The 25,133-nt window shown below is 46.8% G+C and overlaps 7 protein-coding genes across 11 annotated transcripts; 2 read left to right on the top strand and 5 right to left on the bottom strand.

Annotated features, from left to right (window-relative positions):
• Nucleotides 1–3,080: 3,080 nt before the first annotated feature.
• LOC9639022 (thermospermine synthase ACAULIS5) lies at nt 3,081–3,912 on the bottom strand. The gene is made up of 5 exons (XM_024662537.1): nt 3,708–3,912; nt 3,581–3,656; nt 3,474–3,532; nt 3,281–3,420; nt 3,081–3,227 (listed from the first exon to the last, which is right to left on the bottom strand). Exons 1-5 carry the CDS (start codon nt 3,801–3,803, stop codon nt 3,182–3,184), a joined length of 417 nt encoding a protein of 138 aa, XP_024518305.1. The 5' UTR covers nt 3,804–3,912; the 3' UTR covers nt 3,081–3,181.
• Nucleotides 3,913–4,787: 875 nt separating this feature from the next.
• LOC112341804 lies at nt 4,788–11,414 on the bottom strand. Of its 5 annotated transcripts, XM_024662528.1 has the most exons (28): nt 11,277–11,413; nt 11,133–11,221; nt 10,959–11,079; nt 10,457–10,903; nt 10,052–10,402; nt 9,901–9,996; nt 9,715–9,852; nt 9,531–9,666; nt 9,311–9,480; nt 9,166–9,251; nt 9,070–9,118; nt 8,976–9,024; nt 8,508–8,935; nt 8,327–8,408; nt 8,164–8,270; nt 8,041–8,108; nt 7,770–7,977; nt 7,533–7,721; nt 7,323–7,478; nt 7,214–7,267; nt 6,970–7,164; nt 6,606–6,907; nt 6,415–6,559; nt 5,573–6,355; nt 5,446–5,517; nt 5,191–5,389; nt 5,052–5,124; nt 4,788–4,999 (listed from the first exon to the last, which is right to left on the bottom strand). In XM_024662528.1, exons 1-26 carry the CDS (start codon nt 11,352–11,354, stop codon nt 5,366–5,368), a joined length of 4,623 nt encoding a protein of 1,540 aa, XP_024518296.1. In that variant the 5' UTR covers nt 11,355–11,413; the 3' UTR covers nt 4,788–4,999; nt 5,052–5,124; nt 5,191–5,365. The 5 variants fall into 5 exon arrangements, with proteins under 5 accessions (XP_024518296.1, XP_024518295.1, XP_024518297.1 ...); XM_024662527.1 differs by lacking the exon at nt 4,788–4,999 and having other exon boundaries at nt 5,037–5,124; XM_024662529.1 differs by lacking the exon at nt 4,788–4,999 and having other exon boundaries at nt 5,037–5,124; nt 8,508–8,926.
• Nucleotides 11,415–11,449: 35 nt separating this feature from the next.
• LOC9639021 (pentatricopeptide repeat-containing protein At4g02750) lies at nt 11,450–12,787 on the bottom strand. Its single transcript, XM_002988649.2, has one exon. The coding sequence runs from the start codon at nt 12,785–12,787 to the stop codon at nt 11,450–11,452; it is 1,338 nt and encodes a 445-aa protein (XP_002988695.2).
• A 72-nt stretch (nt 12,788–12,859) lies between these two features.
• LOC9660820 (pheophytinase, chloroplastic) lies at nt 12,860–14,355 on the bottom strand. The gene is made up of 7 exons (XM_024662536.1): nt 14,093–14,355; nt 13,808–14,019; nt 13,597–13,741; nt 13,466–13,538; nt 13,260–13,406; nt 13,071–13,196; nt 12,860–13,019 (listed from the first exon to the last, which is right to left on the bottom strand). Exons 1-7 carry the CDS (start codon nt 14,272–14,274, stop codon nt 12,942–12,944), a joined length of 963 nt encoding a protein of 320 aa, XP_024518304.1. The 5' UTR covers nt 14,275–14,355; the 3' UTR covers nt 12,860–12,941.
• Nucleotides 14,356–15,243: 888 nt separating this feature from the next.
• Nucleotides 15,244–17,832, top strand: LOC9660819 (cytochrome P450 86B1). Its single transcript, XM_024662533.1, has one exon. The coding sequence runs from the start codon at nt 15,732–15,734 to the stop codon at nt 17,442–17,444; it is 1,713 nt and encodes a 570-aa protein (XP_024518301.1). The 5' UTR covers nt 15,244–15,731; the 3' UTR covers nt 17,445–17,832.
• Nucleotides 17,833–20,536: 2,704 nt separating this feature from the next.
• LOC9639020 (probable ATP-dependent transporter ycf16) lies at nt 20,537–21,952 on the top strand. Its single transcript, XM_002988715.2, has 6 exons — nt 20,537–20,881; nt 20,968–21,018; nt 21,070–21,291; nt 21,348–21,470; nt 21,552–21,728; nt 21,791–21,952. Exons 1-6 carry the CDS (start codon nt 20,549–20,551, stop codon nt 21,866–21,868), a joined length of 984 nt encoding a protein of 327 aa, XP_002988761.2. The 5' UTR covers nt 20,537–20,548; the 3' UTR covers nt 21,869–21,952.
• Nucleotides 21,953–23,450: 1,498 nt separating this feature from the next.
• Nucleotides 23,451–25,006, bottom strand: LOC9639019 (pentatricopeptide repeat-containing protein At2g30100, chloroplastic). Its single transcript, XM_002988647.2, has one exon. It carries the CDS (start codon nt 24,902–24,904, stop codon nt 23,486–23,488), a length of 1,419 nt encoding a protein of 472 aa, XP_002988693.1. The 5' UTR covers nt 24,905–25,006; the 3' UTR covers nt 23,451–23,485.
• Between the last annotated feature and the right edge of the window lie 127 nt (nt 25,007–25,133).

Genomic DNA, 25,133 nt, shown 5'->3' with positions numbered 1-25,133 from the left:
TTATTAACTTCATTAATGATGTTTTGATTTATTTAGATGGGACATAGGAACATATTAATGATGTGTGTAAAGTGTTGGATCAATTGCAAAAGGTTGGGTTAAAGTTGAAATAATTTATGTGTGTGTTTGATTTGCGTGAATAATGTGCAACAATTCCTTGGCAAGGTGTAGTACCTTGATTGGTTCATGGATCATCTCTTTGATCATACTGCACCATTGCAAGCTTTACTAGGAATCAAGCAGCCAAGGCAAGGGAGCCCTTGTGGCTGAGCTCACGCATGCATGGCAAAATTGTGCATAGCACATGTGTGCCTAGATCCAGCCCCAACTTGACCTCAACTACCCGATTCCTCCAACTCACACACTATCCCTACTATACTTCCAAAACCCCCTAGAGGTCCCCCCTCTAACTCATTGGGTGGAAGTTTTTGCTCCTCCTAATGCAAATATAACTTCTGTTAGATATTTCCTTCTCAACTAGGTAACGTTTCATCTTGCAGGCAAGAATAGTGTTATAGAGTACCTGACTAAAATTGACAAGTGGATGGTTGGAAATATAGAATAATTTTGATGGTAGTGGGCTGGATTCTTCCATTGACTTTCTTGGTGATTGTCTTGAGGATAAACGACGCTACCACTGGTGCAAGGAGTGCAAGGTTGAGATGCATAACACAGCAAAGTGTTGAAAGTTGCACCCAAAGCTTCGACCTGAGCACCTTCAATGTATTCCACAGCATCCTCTTAAGTGGATGTTACCTCCACTTTCCTTCACACCTGCTCGGCTTGCAGCTGAAAGAGAAAGACGGTGAGCATCCCGAATCCGGCAGTAAGATGCCGCCCAAACTTCTCCACGAGCACTCTGTCGAGAAGAGGAGAAAGCTTCGCAAGAGCTGCCGAACTCCCCTGTTTTTAAGGGTTCTACATGCTATAAATGGCACCAATGTGACTCTGGCTCAGCTATTTCCTCCGTTTAGCATTTAGTTGTTCAACGTTTGGCCTTCTGTACTTGACCTTTGCATGGTACTTGCAGATTACCATGTTTCTCTCTCTCTCTCTCTCTCTCTCTCTCTCTCTCTCTCTCTCTCTCTCTCTCTCTCTCTCTCTTTATAAAGGAGTGAGTGATTGTGGTGGTAGGCACTCTTTGTTAACATGGATAACTATCTTCAAGGTCTTTTTACGCTTTCTAACGATCCTGCGCCTGAAGTGAGAAAATTGGTTAGTACATCCGTTTGATTGTGATATTGAAATAATGAGTGATAGTTTCAGTTTTACATGCAAGGTGTGTGCAGCGCTCGTTCATTTGTTGGAAATGGATGCAGAAATCCTCCGGGTAAGGTTATTTTAATTTTTCAGTTGTTTATACTAATTATTTCCTATGCAGCCTCACATGAAAAGTGTAATTGAATATATGTTACAAGCAAACAATGATCGAGATCCAGAAGTAGCGTTAGGGTCATGTGAGTTCTGGTACGCTGCTGCATGGCTTTCGTGAGATACCTGAGGTGCTGTTTTTCGTAGGACGGCATTCTGTGAAGCATAGCTACCTTTGGAACTTTTAAGAGACGCCCTACCCCGACTAATTGGAGTACGCTAGCTTACTAAAACTTCGTGTTTTTGCTGATAGCTTTTTCCAGGTCTACTCAAATAACGGGATGCAACACTGGTGGTAACTACGAATGAAGAAATTGAGGAGATCAACCTCACAGCACCAACAGAGGAACCTAGAAAACTGAAGATCACTAAGGTGTTGCCACGAGGATTAGCACTCCAACTTCTACATCGCTACAAGGATGTGTTTTCCTGGACATACAATGATCTATAAGGAGTACCACCTGATCTCTGCACACATTTTATTGAGTTGACTCCTACAAGCACACCACGTAGGCAAGCACTGTACAGGATGAATCCAACCTTCATGGCCAAGGTCAAGGAGGAGATCGACAAGCTACTACAAGTCTGATTCATCTACCCGATCAAGAACGTGCAGTGGCTATCACTCATCGCCATTGTCTTGAAAAAAAAAAGGAAAACTGAGGATCTGCATGAATTTTCCAAGGGTGGCTGCTTCCGAGACAGCGGAATTCTGGTTCGGGGGACTGCCGAACCTGTGCTGCGGTGGTGCCAAGGCTAGCTGTTGACAGGCTTGGCGTGGGAGAATTTGTGAGCTATTTGCACGTTGACAAATACTTCATTTTGGAAGCATATTACTAAGCAGAGGAAAAGAAACTAACAAGGATTTCCCTAGTAGTGGGGAGCAAAACAGAAAAAGCCCAACTTGGAAATCAGTGTGTTTTGCACATTGAATTATAGTTTGGAGAAGGGTCCTCCATAGCAGACCAGGTTTAAGTCCTTTGGAACGGGACGCCAGAGAAGGTGAAAGCCCCAGAGAGGGTGAGAGCCCCATCTAGCCTGGACCCTGCTGCATCACAAAGCTCTTTCGGCAAGTTAGGTTGAGTAGTAAATTCCATCCAAGGCTAAATACTGGTTGAGCCTCTTATTGGAAAGCAATGGTCGCTTGAAGAGTTTGAAGGAGCTCCTGGGTTACTGGTATGCTCTTCTTGAAGAATTCTAGAGTTTTTGTAGCTATGGTTCCCACTTACTCTTGCAATGGCTTGCTAGAGCACGCAAAGAGAGTTTTCGACCTAATGCCACATCACAATGCTGTGGCGCTCAATTCAGATTGCTTGTAAATCTTCATATACGCTTGGCTAGTCAGCTACTTGGCTGGTAAGTAACTTGTTGTCAACTCCCATGGAAGTTAAAACCATTCTTTATTTTTCTGCAGCAATGTCAGCGACCTCTTGTATTTACAACTAAGAAGAATCGCTGAGAAAAAATCGAGGCAGTGGCGGCGATCGAGCAGCGGGAAGAAGAAGAAAAATTACCGAAGAGGAGAAAAAAAATAAAATTGGTCAGAGGTCTTGCCAGAGGTGATGAAGCAGCAGCAAGTTCCAAGTATCTGGGACGCCCGGCAAGCACCAGTGGCTACAATCCTGCTTGTTCCGCAGAATTTAGAAATGTTTCTTAAAGTTTTCAATTTTCCGTATTTGTTAGTTGAAAACTTTAAGTCAAACCTACTGTCCAATCATATGGCTTATTGTATATTCAAACAGAAATACCTCAGCGATAGAAAAAAATGAAAAAAGGTAAATTAGAAAAAAAAAAGAAAGGTGAAGTAAAGTTAAAAGGTAAATGGTAAAGTTGTAGATGTTGGTGATTTTGATAAACTAGAGAATGCATGTCAATTAAATAAAAAGAAATATACAATTAAGAAACTTACATCTGTCTTTGCTGTTTATTAAGTTTGAGTATTCCAGAATATGTTTCTCCATCCATGAACTTGAGACTTGCATTGATTCTGGATTTAATAATTGAATCTATGTCACTTGCATTTTGATAGATATAATCAGTGTTTGAAGCCTAGTAATAAGTTGTTATAATTTATTTATAGCATTTTTTATTTAAAGACTTACCATCACCCATCCCCAAACATCTGAATAGGAAGGGATATGAGTTGTATAAGGAATGACATCTGTCAAATAATTCAGATGAATAGATTGGTTTTTTGTTAGTTACTTACATCTGAAGACTTGTTTCAAAGTGTGATATATAGAAGGAAAAACATCTAGATTGGATAGAATACCAGCTGGACCAGCCTATTAAAATTGAGTTTTTATTCAGCAAGTCAGCAATAACAATATACTTACTTGTGTTACAAATATCCCTCCATTTTTGAGTTTGGATTTCACAATATTTTGGTAAAAGGCCTTCGTGTATAACTGGTTACAAGGGCCTCCTTCCATAGGATCTGCCAAGTCTCCAATCACAATATCAAACTTTTCCAAGCAGTCCTCAAGTTCCAATCTATGGTAAAATACAGCTTGCAAAGGTGAAAAATATGGAATCTTTCTTACCTCGCATCTCTAATAATCACATCCAACTTTTTGCTTTGAAATGTATCCCGATTAACAGACAGATGCATCTGACAGAAGTCCACCACTTCCTGAAATCTCAATGGAAATAACGATAAGATTCAGACTTTATGGATATACCTTGTCAATATCACACATCACAACTTTAGCTATTGTCTTGTGCTTTAGAACTTCTCTTGCAGTTGAACCTTCTCCTCCACCCATGATAAATACAGTCTGTGGACTAATAAGAAAAACAAAAGGATAGGAAAGTCAACCAAAAATATTTCATAAAGACCTTCAACTTACTTGGGATGTGAGAGAAGTGCAGGATGAACCAAGGCTTCATGGTAGACAAATTCATCAGCTTCAGCACTCTGCATCTTTCCATCAAGCAATAAAACCTGCTCGCCAAAATGTTTCTTCATTCCAAGATTGAGAAAGGCACGAACCTTGCCAAATGGTTGAGTTTCAAGCAATGCAATGTCTTGAAATTCACTGGCACCTGTATGCAAAACCCTGGGAAAGCTCCAGGCTTTTAGAGATGCGATTGGGAAGAACATATATAACTAGAACCTGGAAACACTGTATGTCCACTTGAGACCTTCGTCTATCTCCTCCTCGTACCAAAGGGAATTCTTGCGGCTTCTACTATTGTAGCCCCCGTCATAGTTCTCTTCCTTGGGAGGATCCTCGCAAATGACATGAGCCTCTCCCATTTCAAACACTGGTGGTTTTCACTCGTTGAGAACGTTTGAGAACGTTTGAGAGCTGACTTTGCAGTGACAAGAAGAAAACTGCGAGGCTTTTATACGCAGGAAAGCTCTCACAGGCTTGCGCGTGATGGAGCGGGCCTTCATTCGTTCAACTCGTCTGGAGAGTGGGGACATGCATCATGGCCCATGCATGTATGACTTTTGCATCTAACCAACACAGCTCTGGATTCGCAACAATATCGCCACGCGAACAATATCGTCTTGTGGGATTTTGTTTCTCAGTATCCCACGCACTCGTCCACTGGACGGAATGCTCACGCGTGCACAGATGGTGCCACTGCAAGGCACTTTTTACAAGCCTGGTTGATATTCCTGCTTCCACGACTATGGGTATGATAAAAGTCTGACAAAGTACAAGACAGACCTTTGTTCCCCTGGGCCAGGATATGCTTTACATCCTCGCCTAAGATAGTGCTGTACCCGGCCACCTTTGATCGCTGTAAATTGGATTCGTACTTTAGTATAGACCTTTGAAGTGCAAAACTTTGTAAACCTTGGCTTACCTGTGTTGAACTTGAGTTGCCACGAGATCGATAGAAAAGGAAAAACACCCACCGAATTGTTTTTAAAACAAAGGCCTTCATTTCTACGTAACGTTTCCTGCCCCCACGACACCGACGATCCCGATGTGTGGGAATAAAATAGTACCGAAATGATCTTTGATATCTCCTCCGAATATTAGCCCGAGAAGTTAAATCTTTCCTGCAGGCCACACAAATAGAGGATGTACGCTTTCCTTACTTTCACCTACAGCGTACCTGTAGCAGTGACAACAGCTTTGGATGCTGCTCCAGAAGCATTGTAAGTCTTGTCTGATCCCTCAACAAGTCCTGAAAAAAAAGTGGTCAGCTCATGTTTCAGGCGACTTGGAATTTAGAAAAACACCTGTATCGATTCTGGAGATGCAAGTATCTGTTGAAGGACACTCCAGCTTTCATGCTGTGGCTGAGTTTGCACAGCTTGTTGTCCTTGATGCCGGTGGTAGCCAGCGTAGCCTTCCTGTGGAGTTCGCTGGATTTGCGAAAGTTGGTGTTGTAGATGGAAATGCTGTGAAAGTTGCTGCGGTGTTGGCAGAAAAGGTGGCTGTGGCGATGGTGCAAATAATGGAGCCTGGGAATACACTTGATAACTTGGAGGAGGGACTGTACCGGAGCTTATACTAGTTGGCCCAGTGGATAAGTCGTTGGGCGATTGTCCATCATAAGCGTTGGAGGTCGAGAAAATGGTCGCGCTGCCTTCGTCGTCGTTTGATGTCTCTAGATCTCCTGGCTCGTCATCAACTTGAACAAAAGCTGACGGTGCATCTTCGGGAATCTCTTCCTTTTCAACGTGTTCTGCACGGGCGGAGTGAGGAGCTTCGGTTGTAGAAGTGCGCAAGCGCACAATCCGTTTGCTTAAGTCGTTCATCAAAAAAGGCTTCCTCTTTGGTGGCCGCAAGGTTGTGCCTGTGCCGATCACTTCAGCCGAAACCTCCCAACTAAAACGATCGCTGAACTTCTCAAGCATACTATGGGCGGGGATGCCCCGAGCAATGAAATCGTCGGTACTGCTGCTTCGGTGGACTTCAAATTGTTTTTCCAGCTTTCCAGCCTTCAATTTCTCCAAAAGACCTTCCAGCTCAAGAGGCCTCTGTAGCAATCTCGAAAGCACCTGCAGTGCATGGACTGCCTAGAAAAAGAAAAAGCAAGAAGAAAAAAGTGTCATATAAGTCCCTGGCAAATACGTACCTGTCGAGCACATTTACTGTCACCTGAGCCTTCGCCACTTTTTCTTCTCAGACAACTCACGAGATCTGAGATAGCTAGCAATGCAACTTGATCATCGGATGTACGCCTTCCAAACAACGTGTTGAGAGCTCCTATGCCAAGCGAGCTACCAGACACAACAGTTAGAAAGAGATGAAAATAAAAACTTTTACCTTTTTCCAGCAGCCGTTAATCTCAACGCTCCCACCGAAAAAGCACGAGCAATTTCAAGCAGCGTCGAGTCATGAGCACCTTCTACATTTAACGCAGCAGTTAGTCTTTGGCTTAACACCAATAGCGGTTCATCGTGTCGTTCAGCCATGTTATTTCTTGTGTCATCATCGGTATCGTTCTCCAAGCTTGTTGTTAATTCACCCAGTTGTAGTTTAAGAAAAGCGACTTTTCCTAGCCGGTGAGAAGAAAACTTGTAAAACGCATGCATTAGAGTTATAAAGTCATATTCTAGTGGTAAGTCCTGTTATTAGACACGAAACATAAAAACATGAACAACAAATGTAAGGACGAATTAAAAACTACCTTTAATAGACTCTTGAACGAGGAAATGATGTAGAGACAGTGCTCAAAACTCAGTACAGATTTGGAGTCACATATCGTCGTAAGACAAGTCAATAACGATCTTATGCAGTTTGAGGCTTCGTCTGTTCTGAAAGAGGAGAAGCTGAGAAGCGCTTGAAACAGAATTTTCAAAATCCCTCCCTGAAGGAGTACGACCTGAAAGTAATAAAATGAAGTTCCAGTACCTTTGTCGTTATGTGCATACCTTTGAGGCAGGAAAGTTTGCAAGATCGGTAACAAACTCTATGCAGCATAAAACCTGCGTAAAGGGAAAGACGCTATGAAGGAAAGAAAAAAACCAGAGAATAACTCACATGCAGAGCATCGGCATCTGACGAATGTGCTGCAGAAGACGTTCGTTCTTCTATATATGTAAGAAGTGGACGCAACATTGCAGCTGAAAGTTTGGGGTCTACGCATGAGACTCGCACCACAACATGTTTTAGCAAGTCACGAAGCATCTCAGATGTCTGCACAAGTATGAAACAGTCAGAAACTGCAATAATAAATAGAATGTGCCTCACAGATAGAGCTAGTCGTGGTATTAAATCAGCAAAGTAGTGATAATGCGGTGCCAGGGATTCGAGTAAAGCCTCTTTGAAGGGTGTCTGAGTGTGCCAGGTTACTTGTGGGACGACAGTTGTACCGAGCGTTACTTCCACTGAAAAATCCCAACAGCTACCAGTGTTGTCATCCAAAGGAAGTAGATTTCCCTGCAGGAACTAATATAAGAAAAGAGACAAAACCAGTGAAATACATACCAAAAGAATAAGAGAGCTACACGTCTCTACTGGGTTCAATGGCAAGTCAGAGCCAGTGACATATGAACGAAATATTCGTGGCGGGATCACCGGGTTCCATCCAAAAATGGGCCAAAAAGCCAAGACTGCTGCCAAAAGCCGAAGAACAGCTCGGATCTCCACTCCACCTGATTCCCGTGAGTAAGTGGGAACTAGCACTGACTTTCCACTGAAACGTAAACGCATCATACACACGGAACTAAAAGTAAAATCTTCCTGTACTTGTACGCACCTTATTGCAGCGTGCAATCTTAGAAGTAGCATCACAAGCTTCGTATTGTGATATTGCCGCCGCTCAAGCTGAAGATCATGATAAGTTAGGAAAATAAAAAATAAAAAATATCGATCTAGATACCTCAAGTCTCTGAAACAATGTTGAAAGAAGTAAGAGCGTAGGTACAAGAAGCTTCACGACGGACGTAAGTATCGAAGACGCTGCCAAATCATCATCCTCAAAGTCATCTGAAGGTAAAGAAACAGTACAATGGAATCACTTAGACGCACGATATTCAGCAGACCTTGAAGCATAAAGGAGGCACGTTCCAATAGCGCACTAACAACAGTGACAGCCCCTTCTGCATATAAAGCAGCTGCGAGACTCTGGAAGAAAACAAGCGCAGTGAGAACGCCGGTGACAAATAAAGAAAAGTGTTTCTGTCGCTCACGTGAAGAGATTTCGAAGAGATCAAAGGTACTTACGGATCCGCAGACGGATGCTAAGATTTGCATGCAAGCTGTCAGCTGAATAATTGTAGAGTCATTAAACCCGGAAGATCCATCCATTTTTCCCAACAGACTGCTGGCATCGTGCTCATCGACCATTACAGTGTTCACGTCAAACCCATCCAGATTCGAATTCTCTCCAGCAAGAAATGCGGCGAACTTTAATAGACCAACAGCCCCTTTGTCTTGATAGATTAGAGCTGCATCAGCGACTAGCTGTAACCGGATAGTGAACAGGCCGGTTTCAGATAGCTCGTCCTCCACAACCTTCAGTTTGGAGATCACTTCTTTCAGATTTGCAGCATGTTTTACCCAGGTAGTCCATACGGCAAGAGTTGAATCGCTGAGGAGGACGTAGAGGGTTTCTGCTGCATAAGATGCTGCAAGGAGCTTTTCTGCCACAACTTACAACGAGTTAATAGACGAGAACTCAGTTACGAATACCAGACGTAGCTGTGGTACTATCCAAAACTTCAAGCATAGTCGAAAGAGCCTGTAAAACTCACTCAGCGTGCTAAAAACTCTTTGCAAAGCAAACCTTTGTATCTTGAAAATTAGTCGTGATCGCCCGCCGTCCTATTTGTGTCCTGTGTTCATGGACATTAGCGTCATACACAGTCACCACACGGCTTACCTGGATAGGAGTGACACCTTCCACAAACACCATAAATACTCGTTAGATCCATCGACAGATGACTGCAAACGCTGGAAAATGTCAACCTGCCATGAAAACCGCGTAGTTGGCATAAGATCTTTTGAGACAAAATCCAAAGCCTTACCGTAGATAAACTCGTCTCAAGGAGCTTCTCGAAATTCCATGGCCTGAATCCTAATGTGGATTGAATCGAACAAATATTCGACTCTTCTGGCGTCTGATCACGACATCGCTTCTGGAGAACAGCTGCCATAGCTCTTGCAGCCTCCGGGTCAGAAGAAAGAAGGAACGTTCCTAAATTTCAGAGGTTAGCTATCGATCATTACAGCCGCGGAAAGTCATACCGGACCGAGAACTGAGAAGAGATAAAAGAAGAGTTTGCACGGTGTCCAAGGTTCCTGTCAATATTTTCATACAAGTCTTGCTTCTATCACGGTTCAAAGTAATGAAGGCTGCTATTGACGATATAAAGCGCCTTTCCTGGACTCAAACATAAGAGGAAATATATGAAATCAAGATAACACGTGCCTGTAAGATAACCAGAATGTAATCATCCACGTTTTCATTCGGATTGTCTAAAGAAAAACCATCATCTTCAAACTCCATGGGAAGAAACCGAGATGCATGCTTTGGGAATGTCACGTCAGTTTTTAAATAGAGTACGTTCTGCAAGCGCAAACCGTTAGCCTCCGGACTTTGAGGAATTAAACTTACAGTAAGTTTTTTTAACAGTCTCGCAGCCGCGATAAAAAGATCATCCTGTTTTCCCAGGTCAGAGGAATTATCCGTCAGCAGATATTCGATTGTTTCCTGAAACACGTATGATGAGTGAGCCCTGAAAAGACATCAGAAGATGATAACATGCCTGAAAAGTCGCAGCCAACTCGTATACGCGAAGGCGGTGAAGAACTTGCACGGACAGGTGAACAACAGAAGAACTGAGTGCTTGGACAAGAGTCAATAATATGGTTGCATAACATATCTTCTGCCCCTGGTGTTTTCCCCATCCAAGAACAGCGTCGCAGCCAAATGCATGACGAGACGAAATCTCCAAAGCTTGCAATGCCAAACTTGTAGCAACCGGAGAAACCGTGGAGGCCATTTGCAAGGCCTTGATCAAAACGTCAATCCCACCCGCGAGAACAAAGTTAAAACACTCGGGAGTACTGATACATAGCAGCTGCACAGCGGCGAGGCCCGTAAGAAAATTATTCACCTGCACGAGTGAAGCTTTCAGACCTGCACCGAAAATAGCAAACAAAAACAATACCTCACTTCCTTTTCCCGAATACAATCCATCTCGAATCCACGTCAAAACCGTATCGAGCACTTCAGTCTCCGATGTTTCATTCTCTGCTTTGTTCGATTCTTCAGCAACTTGAGCCATGGATGACAAAATCGCGTCGTAGTTGTCAAGTCTCCTGCCCATTTTTCGATAGGATAGAGCGGCCGTGACTAAAGCAGCACGAGATTTTGGCGATGCAGGAGCAAGCCGTACAAGTCTCCGGACAAGGTTGGAAATCTCGGTCGTTTGCAACGAATGCTCGAGTCGCGGGATATCCCGCTTTGGAGATTCTGGCACTGGAGATGGATGCTCGGACTTAAAAGGAAGGTCGATAAATGGCGTGGGGTTCAACTCTCGTACAGGTGTTCCATAGATCACGAGCGTTACTGTGGAATAAATACCACGTATAACCAGATGATCCGTAACAATGACCTGCAAGAACAAATCAAAAGGAGTGTAAGTTTGTTTCTCTATTTTTTTTACAGACCTGGAGATCAAGTGATGACCCCGAGGAAGAGTAGACGAATGCAGCACAAACTGGCCAGAAACGAGATTCTCCTTTTATTCGAGCAAATATCTCCAAAGCAAACGACGCTGGATAAGTCTCCCTGCAATAGTCATTCCAAAATGAGAACGAAATCCCTTGCAGATCACATCATACCCTAGAACTGGGACGTTTGAACAGGCTGAGGGCCGCTGAAACTCCAAAACCTCGCACCCGCTGACAAGAACAGCCTCCGTGAATCTGACCTGCGAGAAAACACCCAATGCGCTCGATTTGAGAGCACGAGACGCTGCGCATTACCTCATCTACGTGCTCGCGCAGCTGCTGGTGCTCGAATGTGTGCGCCAGGAGCACGCGCGGCGCCGGATCCTCTTCCATTTCAGCAAAACCCTAATGCGTGGAGCCCTAAAATATGTCCAACGTTTATATGCCCCCCGAATATGCCGATTTTTGAATTTAAACCACTTGCTACGCTATGAAACCTTTGATCGATACAGGGTAGAAACAGCTACAAATGGATTTCCATCTTTGTCATTCACGACTCGACTCGCAGCATCCAATCCCGCTGACACATCGCCCTGAATTCTACAAGCATTGAGCATGGCCGTCCACGCAGTTTCATCTGCTTCAAAGGGCATGCTTCGGATCAACTCTTTCGCCTCTTCCATCCTCCCCGATCTCCCCAACGCATCCACAATCGATGAGTAGTGCTGCTTTATAGGCACAATCCCGTGATCCGCGATCATCGACACGAAGTTCTCCCAAACATCGCTCACAAGCCCGACGTGGTTGCAAGCTGAGAGAATGGCAGCATATGTGACATGATTTGGGAAAAACCCCTCGAGTTTCATGGTTTTGGCGAGCTCCAAGCAACGCATAGCCTCCTCTTTCTTGTTTCCACAGTGGGCATACGCTGCGATCACTGCGTTCCACGCAGCAGTGTCTAGCTCCGGCAAGGAACTAAACATCCTCCAAGTCTCCCGGAGATTTCCCGCTTGAGCGTAGGCGTTCATCATGGCCGTCCATGTCACAGTGCCGCGCATCGGCATCTTCTCAAAGCTCCACGCAGCACCAACAAGATACCGATTCTCGGCATATGCTACAAGTAAGCACGTCCACGAAACCACGTCTCTCTCCTCCATGCTCATAAAAACCATTTTTGATTCATCCAAGTTACCGGCAAGACCACAGCACTGGATCATCACACTGGAAGAGACTTTATCATGCAAAGGCATTCGCTCGAACACAAGTTTCGCTTCACTCAACCGCCCACTCTCGGCATTTCCAGATATAAGCGTCGTCCACGAGACGTCATTCAAACTAGGAGCTCGATCAAACAGCGCTTTCGCTTGATCAACGCATCCCACCTGCGCGTACGCCTTGATCACCAGATTGTAGCTCACCGCATTCGGCTCCGGCATTCTCTCAAACAAATCCCTCCCGCCCTCCAAGTTCCCAGTCTGGAGTAACACCGTGATCATCACGTTCCACGAGAAATAGTCGTGCTCCGGCATCCCAACGAAGATCCGCCACGCTCGCCTGGCGTACCCATTCACGGTAAACCCATGCAGCAGCGCATTCCAAGACTTGTGATTCTTCCCTTCCAGCTCCTCGAAAACCCGCAAAGATTCGTCCACTCGCCCGCACTTTCCGTACATCTCGATCACGAGGTTGCAGAGATACCTGTCCGTGCCGAGGTCGCTGGCGAGAACCAGGTCGTGGACGCGTTTCGCCTCGTGAAAGTCTTTGGTACCAATGCTGCCCCTGACCAATCTCACCAGAGCTTTACTCTCCGGCCAGGAGTGTCTCATGACATTCTCGCCGCGCGGATCTTGATCGTTCTCGTCGGTGATAGAAGAAACTCTGAGTTATACACACGTTCGTACCGTCAACTTGGCTTTTGGTTCTCAAGATCTGACAAGCGTAATATTCTCGTGAGTTCGCGAGCTTCGATTGTACTCTCGCTCACGCTGCTTGTGACGAATGATCGTGCCGACTAACGAATTTTTCCACCAGCTCATTAACAAGTTCTGGTGTTTCGTCCTGCCAGAGACGTACACCGTCATCAAGAACAAAATAAATGCCAAAGCGTACCTGTGGACAGTGGCCAGCATTTGGAAGAACTATAAACTCCTCCACTGTCTCGTAGTTCCTGTATGCTTGTCCCAGCAAAACCGGCTCCCAGGGATCTTTCTCACCCCAGAGTATCGAAACGGGACACTGAAGCAATCGTGATCGTCAGCGATTTCCAGGCACACATCAAGGAGGGCGTCTGTGATTTGCCTGGACTCTGGGAAGCATTTCTTCCGGCAAAGGTCCGCCAGAGTAGCCGATGAAATCCAGAAACACGTCGGCCGCGCCACTCTCGAGGCCAGGTCGCAGGATAATCTCGACGAGCTCGTCAGTCACGGCAGAGTCATCGTGGTAGCACTGAATGAAAGCATCAGATCCAAAACCAGTACACAAACACAATTCGACGCAACACCAACCTCACAGAGGATCTTCTTCACAGTCTCTGGAGTAGTGACGGACTTAAAGAACGCTTTTCCAACAGCTGTTTGTCTATACAATAAAAAACCACGTGAGGAAGTGTGGAGAAGAAGAACTGGAAAGAATTTACCTCAAGAGCTCCTGGAATGCCTTAATGAATGGCCGAGCAAACCGCGCTTGTTTCTTTATGTGAAGTAGGCGCAAGGAAATGTTTATCAATTGGAGTCCTTTGACGCTAGCTGGGCGAGTCAGTGCTGCTTCAAGGCCCACTATTCCTGGAGAAAAAAAAATCCAAAAAAGAGAAATTTCTTTCAAAAACCATATAAAAGAATGATACTTGCCACCCACGGAATTACAAACGAGGAACACTTCGTCCTGGACGACGTCAGAGCAGAAATCTAGAACTTGGCTTGCCCAGAGCTCGAACGTATAAAAGTTGCCGGGCTGAGCTTGTCGTGGACTCGGCTTGTCCGAGTAGCCATAGCCAAGCAAATCGATTGCATATACCCTGTGACGCTCTGCCAGCACTGGAATGTTCTTCCTCCAGTGATCACTGCCAAGAACAATGCAGCGAATTTTTTAGTATCTATCACGAGGATGAAATCTATGGATGGATTTGTTCTTACCAATTTGCGCCAAATCCGTGGATGAGAACCAGCGCCGGCCCCGCCGCTCCAGCGCGCTGGTAGCGAATGTTGTAATCGCGCCATTGCCAGAAGCTGGTCTCTACCGCGGGCGGCGATTTCATCCTCGTCTGAAGCTCGCTGGCACCGCCGCCGCTGCCGCTGCCGGGCGGCGTGGCGGCCATAGCGAAGCGGCGCCGCGAAAACTCCGTGGCGCGCACGCCATGGCAAGGGGAATTCAAACCTGAGAATGCCGCGCAGCTGCTGGGCGCCATCGCTGGAAAGCCCTAAATCTTTCGAGCGCCATTGACCAGTCAAAGATTCCTCGTCAAAGATTCGATGGAATTTGAAGAAGAAATGTGAAACACTTAACTTTTCTTTTGTATGAACACATTGAATTTCGCTTCGCCCGCTTAACTAGTTGGTGCAACGGCGCACCGAGAAATTGACGTTTGATCCACACCCAGTGGAACATCACCTATACGCATCCCTACAATTGAGAGATTGAGTTTAGAAAATTTGTGTATTTATTGTGCTGGTCCAGCGCCTCCCCAATCAAACTTTGATCTTGAGGCCACGAAACCACCACCAGCTCTCTCGGGGTTTAGGATATAGATCAAAACCTTGTGATTGTTCGTCTCAGCAACAACTTTGATGAGGGAATCCCTTTTCATCAAGAATCCGAGCCCAAGAAATCTCTTCACCCGTACATGAGATTGACACTTCGCTACTGGTTATTCCGCGATGCAATGCAACAAAGCGATTCATCCATCCGCATCGCCCCATCGAAATCGATTGACCCTACAAACTTACAAAAATCACGACAAGCCAACGATTTCAATGAATACGCTTGGAATCAATCGAGTATTTACTTTGGTAGTTTGCGGGTGTCTAGACCACGGCAAGCAAGACAAACCGTTGACTATTTCCGACTGGTCAACGGCCAGTGTCAGCCTGGTCGTCGCGCGGTGACCGCAATGGTTTCTGCCGCCATCATCTGCCACCGTCGATCTCGCGAGGCCGGACTTTCCGGTGGGGAATCCGCGGAATTCCCCGTATAACGCGTGTCTATTCCAAGAAGCTTGTGAACCAGCGAGGATCTCATTTATAAGCAAGGCATCTGGAGAGGAATCGTCTCAAGATTCATTTCGATTCCTTCGTCTCTCTCCCCGCGAGCTTGGCTGCCATTGGCGTTGATGAGCTTCTCCATTTTAGGAAGAATAAAAAAATTGGCGCATTGATTGATCAAGAACAAGAACACCAACCCGGGGCCGCCCAGCTAGGAACTTCTAGTAACCAAAGGAAACCTGGGAAGGAGGAGGAGGGCAGCGGGAGGTATAAATCCTCGCGGCAGCAGGAGCTCAAGCTGGGCGATGCTCGAGAAATCCAAGCTACTTTGAGGAGATCTCGAGAGAGTGTAGGAGTTGCTGATGATCATCCTCTGTTTCTCTCGGATGATGATTCCATCTCTTTCTCTCCCTCTCGTGTGAGAATCGCACTGTATCCTCGAGCTTCTGGCCATCGAAAGATCATCCATCGTCAAGTTCAAGAAGGAAGGAAGCTCTCTTAATCGTTTCGTCCATTGCTGGAGACGAGCAAGAGATAGAAAGAGAGAGGGGGAGCGATATCTAGATTGTGCGCCATGGAGTCAGTCGAGGCCGTGGGATCGGCACCGTCGCATCCATCACCGTTCTTCCCGCACGGAATTCGCATCACCTGGTTGGACGTGGCGGCGATGATCGCCGCTTACCTCGTCTGCCACTTCCTCCGCTACCACAACGCGAAAGGCCCGCTGGTGTGGCCAATTGTGGGGATGATCCCGCAGCTCTCGCGCAACTTCAAGCAGGGATACGACTGGGTCACGGGCATCCTCGTCCAAACCGGCGGCACTTTCACCTTCATCGTCCCCTGGATCCCCAGCCTCAACGTGGTGGTGACGAGCGATCCCCAAAACGTGGAGTACATCCTCAAGACCAACTTCGCCAACTTCCCCAAGGGCAAGATCCTCCGCGCCGGCTTCCACGATCTCCTCGGCAGCGGGATCTTCAACAGCGACCACAACACCTGGCTGCTCCAGCGCAAGCTCGCCAGCCTCGAGTTCTACACCAAGTCGTTCCGCGACCTGACCGCCAGATCCGTGCAGCGCCTCGTCCACCGCCGCCTCCTCCCAATTCTCCGCCACGCCGCCGCCACCTCCGCCACCATTGACCTCCAGGACGTGATGCTGCGCTTCACCTTTGACAACATCTGCATCCTCGCGTTTGGCGCCGACCCGGGGTGCCTGTGCGCGGGGCTGCCGCGGGTGCCGTTCGCGCGCGCCTTCGACGTCGCCACCACGCTCACGCTGCTGCGCTTCACGGTCCCGGAATTCAGCTGGAAGCTGGACAGGCTGCTGGGCATCCGGCGCGAGCGCAAGCTGCGCGAGTGCCTCAAGACGATCGAGGCGTTCGCGGCGGACGTGATCGCCAAGCGCAAGGCGGAGATGGCCGACGATCGGCCCTCGCGGCGCAGCGATCTACTGTCGTGCTTCCTGAGTTCCACGGACCCGGCCACCGGCAAGCCCAGCTACTCGGACAAATTCCTCCGCGACGTCGCCATCAACTTCATCCTCGCCGGCCGCGACACCTCCTCCGTCGCGCTCAGCTGGTTCTTCTGGCTCCTCCAGTCCAACCCGCGCGTGGAGGCCGCCATCCTGGACGAGCTGCGCACCGTCGTACGGGGCTCGGGCAGGGGATGCGTACGGGCCTCCGACCCCGAGGTACGAAACTCGGACTGTCTCGTACGGAAGATCCCCGGAGAGGACGAGCGGGAGGAGGAAGAGGAGGAGGATGGCGGCGAGGATGGCGATGGAATCCACCAGTTCAGCGTGGAGGAGCTGCGATCGATGCAGTACCTTCACGCGGCGCTATCGGAATCGCTGCGGCTGTACCCGTCGGTGCCGATCGACAACAAGGAGGTGGCGGAGGACGACACTCTCCCCGACGGCACGCGCGTCAAGAAGGGGAGGCGAGTGCTCTACTCGATCTATTCCATGGGCCGGATGGAGAGCATCTGGGGGCCCGACTGCCTCGACTTCCGGCCGGAGCGCTGGATCAAGAACGGCTTCTTCGTGCCCGAGTCGCCCTTCAAGTACACGGCCTTCAATGCCGGTCCGCGCCTGTGCCTGGGCAAAGACGTGGCCTATCTGCAGATGAAAGCCATCGCAGCTTCCATCCTCAGCCGATTCAGCGTCCGCGTCGTGGACGGCCATGTCGCCAAGCAGAAGCTGTCGCTCACGCTCTTCATGCGGAATGGCCTCCCCGTGACGCTCCACCATAGACCTCTCTTTGATGATGGCGATCGTCACTCTCCTTAGCTTGATCTTCTCTTCTAAGTTCTAGATCCTCTCCTCCCTCTCATGAGTCATCTTCTGAGTTCTAACGCACCACACACAAGCTTTCATCCGAGAAATCCTCCGAGAGATCCCACAATATAAGCAGAGCTGGTTCTCCATTCCATCCATCCATCGCCCATAAATCCACCATAAGTCCAGAGGCCGTATACGTCAGCACCCAAGCTTGATTTTCACCCAAGTACATCTGTCTCCGGTCAAATCTCTCTCTCTCTCTCTCTCTCTCTCTCTAGGTAGACTATCTTAGCTTTTGCTTTTGTTTGTTCTTGTGGGGTAAGATCTTTCTTTCTCTCTCGTGCTCTTTCTCTTTCACATCCAAGAGCAATAAAAACGAACTCCAAAGTTTCCTTCACCTGTACCACACAAAGCGTGGGTACGGCTCGGCAAAAACTCACGTACGGTACGATTGTCACGATTGCATTGCATGCAGCTAAGCACAGCAAGTAAACTGATTTGCGAAGATTTATGGAGATTTGAATCGAAAGCGTGCCACACATCCCTTTTCTGTTTTTTACTTTCCCAGTGACAATCCCTTTGCTGGAGCAATGAAGTCGTTGCTTCTATCACAGACAGAGCAATCTTCGCCTCGCGAGCAACATTCCAGCTGTGAAAATACGCGACAACCTGTATAGTTTCCACTTAAAGGTCGGAATAGACAGCCACACAGTCTCAGTGATCAAGTATCATTTGAAAGTCGGGCGTTTTACTCTAGGTTTTTTTATTTCCTATAATACTTCCAATCTAACATACATATTATCTGGCCAACATTTTCAAACCAAAGTATATTTTCTTTAGTTGTACTATTATTGTCTGTGGATGGTTATTTACATAGATAAATTTCATACATTTTTTTCTGGCGGCAACCAAATTTTTCATGGTGGCATTCACTATCTATCTTGCTTAAACTCGAATGATCGCTAAAAACCCTATCAAATATTATAGTAGCTGTACTTGTAGATGCCAAATTGAAGGATCTGCTGAGGGAGGTTAGGTGGACATTATCTTTGACTATAACATCAATTGGCTAATCCATTTGCAAGCATGAATTAGAAGAAATACTAAGTTTCTATTATACTAGTAATACGCAGTGACTTGACAGTTTCCCAACTAAATAAATATTAGTTAAAATCCTAAACATGTTAAGTGTGCAATTGAATGAAAGGGCATCATTTTGTGTGAGATTTGAGCTATACAAAATCTGTATGTTCCAACCATAGTAAAAAGTTGAATTAATATTCCTAAACAAGTATATTCTAGTTTATTTTACCAATCTTTAGATATTTGTGTTTAAATTTTAATTCATGTTTTTTATTTTCTCATCTCCTCTTAGTGGCAAGAAGCAAAGCTCAATCTGAATGGGACTCTCTGAGCTCTCAGGATAAGAAAGGATAGACCTCCCAACACAATTACCAAATCTCCAAATTCAAAGAGAAAAAGCATACTAAGTGAGTGAGTAAATTCTCAAGACCCATGAGAATTTAAGCACCAACCAGGCTTGCTGGTAATAACACAAACAGATTTATGGTTTGCAAAGTAGTTCAAACTTTCCTCTGTAAGTCACAAAACTTCCATATTTCATGTTTTGAGCACATTATATCAGGCTCACATTCAATTTGCCTTTGCACAGCTGTCCTGGGAAAGAATAAAGCCAAAAGAAATCCATGCCCACACACTTTTTATATAGCTACACTATGTCACTAGAAAACATGTTAATAATCTCAAGTCAAAGAAGAAAAATCCTAAAACTTCTCAATATAAGGTGTGTCAAAGACACATCCATACTAATCACTAGGTATAAACCCATATAAAAGAGCTCAACAAGGAAGGCGATTGAGATGGAGTGGGAAGTGAAGCAAAAAGAGACTTGTGTTGTTAAGGATGCAACTTGTCAGTCTCTTTGTTTTCCAGGAGTTCTTTTGTTTGAAACAATGCCGAAGAATTTATGACCGACCAGACTTGCATGAGAACACAAAAATCAATTAACTCTTTGAAGGATCAAAACACTTCGAGTTCTCGTCCAGTTGTAACAAATTTTCTTGTCTAGAATCTCACCAAGAGAGAACAAAAACATTATGAGAAAGCCAGTGGTTGTGCTTGTATTACCGGTTTCTCGGACTCATCCCAGAGCTTGCTCTTCCATGGAGGCAACGATGCATGCTCAGCTTCACCGAGATGTCAATGGGGAACTCTTTACACACCTCATATGATCTCAAAAGGATCTTGAACGTGGAACAGTTAATCTAGAAAGCATAGAACTTTTAGAGAACTTTCTCGTGCACTTAACCGTTCTTGAACATTTTCGGACACGTCACGAATTGACTCGAGTTTGACTAGCGCCTTCGTCACAGCTATGGTTGACTCAAATTTGACCAGTTCTAGTCAACATTAGTTGACTAAACCCAAGATAACCACATAAATTAATTTCATTAACCTGGGTCCTCTTTGCGTAGGGGAGTGAAAATGACCTTGGGTTGCTCCCAGATGCCCTGACTCAATGCCAATGCATACCAGATGGTATCAAGCTGGTGCTTGAGAATTCAAAAGATAAAATCATCTTATATATGGCAGATTTGTAGTCAACCAGCACTTGTTTTAACATTTGCAAGATTAGAACCGATGCAATGCAATGGAAGTGGCACACCACCTTCATGGAGTTTACAAACTTTTGTTTACCATTCCTACAGCAGTGTAAAAGCAGTGAAGAGTTTGGGAGATAGAAGGCAATTTACCATTTCAGCAGTCAGGAGGCAGCAGAGGACGATTCTTAAATTCGTATGATGAGTCCTCAGCGAAGTGTTGGTTCTCCTCAGCTACTGAGAGAGTTACGAGTTATCAGGCCATCCGCTAGAAAAGGATCTTCTAGCAAGATCATAGATAACCAAGCATTGGGTAACGGTAGAAAAAAGAGTCTCAATGTCTGAAACAACAACGTTTTGCTAAACCTTAACCCTCGCCCTTTCGCGCCTAAATTTTAAAAACCTTATTAAGAATATTCTTGTGCTTAAACAAACATTCCAATTATTTAAGATTCCTTTAGGGAAGTAGAATCCCCTGTTTTAGGTTTTGTGATGGTCATGGCGTGCTCGTCGTCGAGCTGCAGCTCCCTGGCGCAGCCGCTGGCGGAATTCTCGAGGAAATCTCCGTCGGCAAAGATCTCGCAGAGGTCCGTGATCCAGATGCCGATTGGAATGCGGCGGAGTGGTGTCTCTATCTCTCTGGCGCGGGGTTTGAATCCGGGGTGTGCCCTGGCCATGGCTGTGGCGCAGGAGGAGCTCAGGGATTCCGCTGATTCGAGCAAGGCCGGCGCGGTGCTGCTGGAGGTGAGGGATCTCAAGGCGCGGGTGGCGGATTCCGAGACGGAGATCCTGCGAGGCGTGGATTTGACAATTCGCGAAGGTGAGGTGCGTTTTTCGGCGTTCTAGTTTCCATTGCGAGGTAGCGAAGAGTTTGCAAAGTAGTGGAGCTGATTGCGTGAACTCTCTCACAGGTCCATGCGATCATGGGAAAGAATGGGTCGGGAAAGAGCACATTTGCGAAGGTAAGCTCTCTTATTCTTTTTGTACCTCGTTTGTTGATGCGTGTTTTCCAGGTTCTCGTTGGTCACCCCGACTACGAAGTCACTGCCGGCAGCGCGGGTTTTAAAAACGAGAATCTGTTTGACAAGGAGCCGGAGGAGAGAAGTCATGCCGGGTTGTTTATGAGCTTCCAGTCGCCGATCGAAGTGCCTGGCGTTAGCAACGACGAGTTCTTGAGGATGGCGTGCAATGCCAGGCGAGCGGCTTTGAATAAGCCGGAGCTTCCTCCGCTCGAGGTTTGTGTGATTTTTGTAGATGGTGAAACTTTAGGTGAGATTGTCTGCTATTGCAGTTCTTCGCGCACCTTATGCCGAAGCTCAAAGCGCTGAACATGAGCCCGACGTTCTTGAACCGGAACGTGAACGAGGGATTCAGTGGTGGCGAGAAGAAGAGGAACGAGATATTGCAACTCGCGGTACTGCGACTTGTGTTTTTTTCTCTCTCTCTCTCTTTCTCTCTTTTTTAAGACCGTTTGTTCGTACCTTTCGTTTGCCAGGTTTTAGAAGCAGATTTGGCACTGCTCGATGAGATCGACTCGGGACTGGATGTGGATGCATTACGAGACGTGGCAAACGCTATCAACGGCCTCAGAACAAGCAAGAATGCAGTGCTGATGATCACTCACCACGAAAGACTACTCGACTACATCCACCCAGACTATGTCCACATCATGGTACAAACGCCCCCATAAAAAAAATTCAATTCTTGATGCTTCGTGTTTGTGTACTCGAACAGGACAACGGGAGGATTGTAAGAACAGGAGATTCATCTTTAGCTCAAATTGTGCACAAGGAAGGCTATACCGCACTCTGATGAGAAAGTTTTTGCTACCATATTTTCGATCATAACTTATGTTTTGCCTTTAAGCAGCTCTGTCACGAGAGCTGAAAGGAAACACTCGAAAGTTTTGTGGAAGCCACCGTCAGGAGCTATGGAGGTGGTCAGCCAAATGCTTTTCACCAGAATCTAGAAAGTACGAGGCCTTTTTGATCGAAACACCTGCAGCTGAGTCGACAGAATCTCTTGCCTCGCGGCTGTTGATCGTCAGCGATTTCCAGGCACACATCAAGGAGGGCGTCTGTGACTTGCCTGGACTCTGGGAGGCATTTCTTCCGGCAAATGTCCGCCAGAGTAGCCGATGAAATCTAGAAACACGTCGGCCGCGCCACTCTCGAGGAGAATCACGGATAATCTCGACGAGCTCGTCAGTCACGGCAGAGTCACCGGAATGAAACCACACTAACGAACGTATAAAAGTTGCCGGGCAGACCGAATAGCACGTCCAGCACTCCGATCGACTTCCCGACACTGGCAGCAATGGATCCTAAAAAGTATAAAAGTTGCCGGGCAGATGGACTCGGCTTGTCCGAATAGCACGTCCAGCACTCCGATCGAAGTGAATCCTACAAATCAAAAGTAACAACATGCTGACGGAATATGAATACTATATGATCACCTAGGGTTATACCATTTTGCAACGAGGGTTTCTCCCTCTCACGCTTGCCCACGATCCGTGCAAGAGGCTGGGCAGCAATTCGCCAGGAGCTCCTGGAAATCTCGGTTGATTAGCAGCGGCATTCGCACTCTCTGCTATTATCTCAAGAATGCTGCGTCGCCGTGACCGAAGAAAGCTCCAAGATCTAAGGTACCAGCCGGAAGCTCAAAATTTCTCGGGTGGCGATGTTACGCGTGCAAAATGTTCCAGGTACGTTATGGAAAACCTCGAGCTAACCTCGTGCAGGTCAATCCACGGAAAAAAGCAAATGGTGCTGTAGCGTTTGCAATGCGGTCACCAATGGAACGCTCTGGCGCTGCAAAGAAAATTCGAGAGCTGGTCCAAACGCTGAAGTACTCCACTCTAGCGCACCAGCAAGATCACTTTGAGCCGAATGACGTGGGAGATCTCACCACACAAGAGTATGAAGGTGGAGAAAGTATGTCCATGGTAATGAAACTGAGCCAAGCAAATGGACCGAGTTCTTAGAGGCCGGGGTGAGTCTCTCTGATAAATTGCTTTTGTTCTCTTCTCCTTTTTCTGATTGCAACACTTCGCAGGATTCACAGTTTGAAGCTCGTGCGGAAAGGAAAGTGTCTCTGTGGAGAACGACCGGAATTCGGGAAGATGCGGCACTGAGTCTGAAACAGGGACCGCAGAAAGCAGAATGCTGGTGGAGCTAGCAGAAGGACTGAAACAAGGACAGTTTCGAGCAAATGGAGGAAGTATCTGGGGACCGATGAAACAAAGAGGATCGTGATACGGATTTGCAGGGCAGAGCTCAGTTTCTAGCAGAAAGTGGTTCCTTCCGGAGAATCTAAGCGTACCTGAAGATGCCTCGCGGACGAACTTGTGACAGACGACATTCATCCGTCGTTTCTTTAGCCAGGCGCGAGAAGGTGGAGTCAAGGGAGTTTATTTATTTTCACAAGGATTCACAACAGGCGGATGATACAGAGCTTGATCGAGTCGATGTAAAAGTACATGATGCGAGGCTCCATCAGTCCTTCGTCGGAGAGAGTTTTGGCAAGCTTCATATACAACGGCACCATGTCAGCGCTCCGCAAAGACCTCAGCACGACAAGCATCTCTGGCACCTCCGGCCGAAGTCCTCGCTCCAACATCTTAGACATGGCCGAAGCTGCCTCAGCGGGATTACCACCTTTGATGAAGCCTCCAATCAGCACGGAGAAGGTTAACTTGGTCGCTTCTCTTCCCGACGCTTCCATCTTTCCAAAGATCCGATAAGCGTCTTCGGCTCGGTTATTGAAAGCACATATGCCGAGTATCGTGTTGAACATGGACGGAGCTGGGGACCGTCCTGCCAGCTTCAGCTTCCACAAGCTACGCTCCGCATCGAGACCTTTGCCTGCCAGACAGTACATTGCTAGCAGTCTTTCGTAGATCGTCGGCATAAGTTCCTGCGGCTGCTCGTCCTCGGCTGCCCATTGAGTAAACTGCTCGGCTTGACGATGCAACGATGCCTCGTAAGTTCTTATGGACTTGTCGCTGCCTTCGATGCTAATGACGCCTTTCTTCTGATACTTTCGCAGCTGGTGAACAGCAAAGCTCAGCTGCTCTTGTTCGTGAACTGCAGCCAGCATCGCAGCGCTGTACGTTGTGCCTTTCAACAGTAGACCACCATTTCGGACCTCGGTCACTAGTCGAATCGCCTGCTTGGATTGCTTGCTGGAGACCATCTTTACGATGAGATATTGTAGAGGATCGTCAGCTCGGTCTTGGTACCACTTGGAGCTCATCACCTCCTTTACAAAAGTAAGTGCCTCGGACGCCTTTCCTTTTTCCCAGTAGGCAGCTACTATAGAGTGCATAATGCGCGATTCTGGAGTTAGGCCCACGCAGTACATGTCTTCTAACAGCGCTTTCACTTGTTCCACAGGTTTCTCTTGTTCCACCAGCTTCATCGCCCAATTCACCATGATCGACATCATCAATTGGTGTGTGTCATTTTCCACTCGGTTGGTTTTTTGCATCCACTCGAAGACTTCCAGCGCAAACCAAGAATCTCTACCTTCTTCCGCAAAGTAAGAGAGAACGAGCTGCAAGTCCTTGGCTGAGAGCTGTTCGCCGATGTCATTCAACACCTCACCAGGTTCTTTCAACAGCCCCTCTAGCTGAAAGATTGTCTCTTGGAGAGCGTCATTTTTCTTTCTCTGACCGTTACCATTGCTTACAGGGAGGTTTCCAGGTGATGAAGCTCTGATCAAGAGGGATCTACCATGCTTCAAGGGACTTACAGGGATTCGCAAACCTGGTAATAGCGATCTTGCGATTCTCGGTGCGGCCGCACAGCCGAGGTGAGAAATTGCTGCTTTGCAGCCGAGGCTTTCCATGGGAAAGTATAGCCTCACTATTCCTCGCAGGCCACCATCGCTTGCGGCCCTAAATCACGTAACGCTCGCGCAACGCAAGCCAAGTCAAGAACCAACAAACGAGGTAATTTGGCGGCTTTCTTTTTTTACCTCAATGCGAAAGTGCCGCGTGGCTTTTTATATTTTCAGCCAAGTGGATCGAGAAAATCCGAAGTGGAAGTGGAGTACACGGCAAACTTTTAACACAGCC

Source organism: Selaginella moellendorffii, unplaced genomic scaffold (genome assembly GCF_000143415.4).
Source record: "Selaginella moellendorffii unplaced genomic scaffold, v1.0 SELMOscaffold_90, whole genome shotgun sequence".
Taxonomy (NCBI): Eukaryota; Viridiplantae; Streptophyta; class Lycopodiopsida; order Selaginellales; family Selaginellaceae; genus Selaginella; species Selaginella moellendorffii.
The sequence above is the reverse complement of the archived record's forward strand: the minus strand, read 5'-3'. Positions and strand labels throughout refer to the sequence as shown.

Coding starts and splice junctions, on each gene's coding strand:
- LOC9639022 (XM_024662537.1), bottom strand. CDS start 3,803: ATGGAAGGAGGCCCTTGTAACCAGTTATACACGAAGGCCTTTTACCAA. Junction 3,657..3,707: donor GAGGGATATTTGTAACACAA/GTAAGTATATTG, acceptor CAATTTTAATAG/GCTGGTCCAGCTGGTATTCT. Junction 3,421..3,473: donor ATGTTTGGGGATGGGTGATG/GTAAGTCTTTAA, acceptor ACTTATTACTAG/GCTTCAAACACTGATTATAT.
- LOC112341804 (XM_024662528.1), bottom strand. CDS start 11,354: ATGGAAGAGGATCCGGCGCCGCGCGTGCTCCTGGCGCACACATTCGAG. Junction 8,936..8,975: donor TAGTACCACAGCTACGTCTG/GTATTCGTAACT, acceptor ACTCGTTGTAAG/TTGTGGCAGAAAAGCTCCTT. Junction 6,908..6,969: donor CGTTCAAGAGTCTATTAAAG/GTAGTTTTTAAT, acceptor GTCTAATAACAG/GACTTACCACTAGAATATGA.
- LOC9639021 (XM_002988649.2), bottom strand. CDS start 12,787: ATGAGACACTCCTGGCCGGAGAGTAAAGCTCTGGTGAGATTGGTCAGG.
- LOC9660820 (XM_024662536.1), bottom strand. CDS start 14,274: ATGGCCGCCACGCCGCCCGGCAGCGGCAGCGGCGGCGGTGCCAGCGAG. Junction 13,742..13,807: donor CGTTTGTAATTCCGTGGGTG/GCAAGTATCATT, acceptor TTTTTTCTCCAG/GAATAGTGGGCCTTGAAGCA. Junction 13,197..13,259: donor AAATGCTTCCCAGAGTCCAG/GCAAATCACAGA, acceptor CGATTGCTTCAG/TGTCCCGTTTCGATACTCTG.
- LOC9660819 (XM_024662533.1), top strand. CDS start 15,732: ATGGAGTCAGTCGAGGCCGTGGGATCGGCACCGTCGCATCCATCACCG.
- LOC9639020 (XM_002988715.2), top strand. CDS start 20,549: ATGGTCATGGCGTGCTCGTCGTCGAGCTGCAGCTCCCTGGCGCAGCCG. Junction 21,019..21,069: donor GAAAGAGCACATTTGCGAAG/GTAAGCTCTCTT, acceptor CGTGTTTTCCAG/GTTCTCGTTGGTCACCCCGA. Junction 21,471..21,551: donor ACGAGATATTGCAACTCGCG/GTACTGCGACTT, acceptor TTCGTTTGCCAG/GTTTTAGAAGCAGATTTGGC.
- LOC9639019 (XM_002988647.2), bottom strand. CDS start 24,904: ATGGAAAGCCTCGGCTGCAAAGCAGCAATTTCTCACCTCGGCTGTGCG.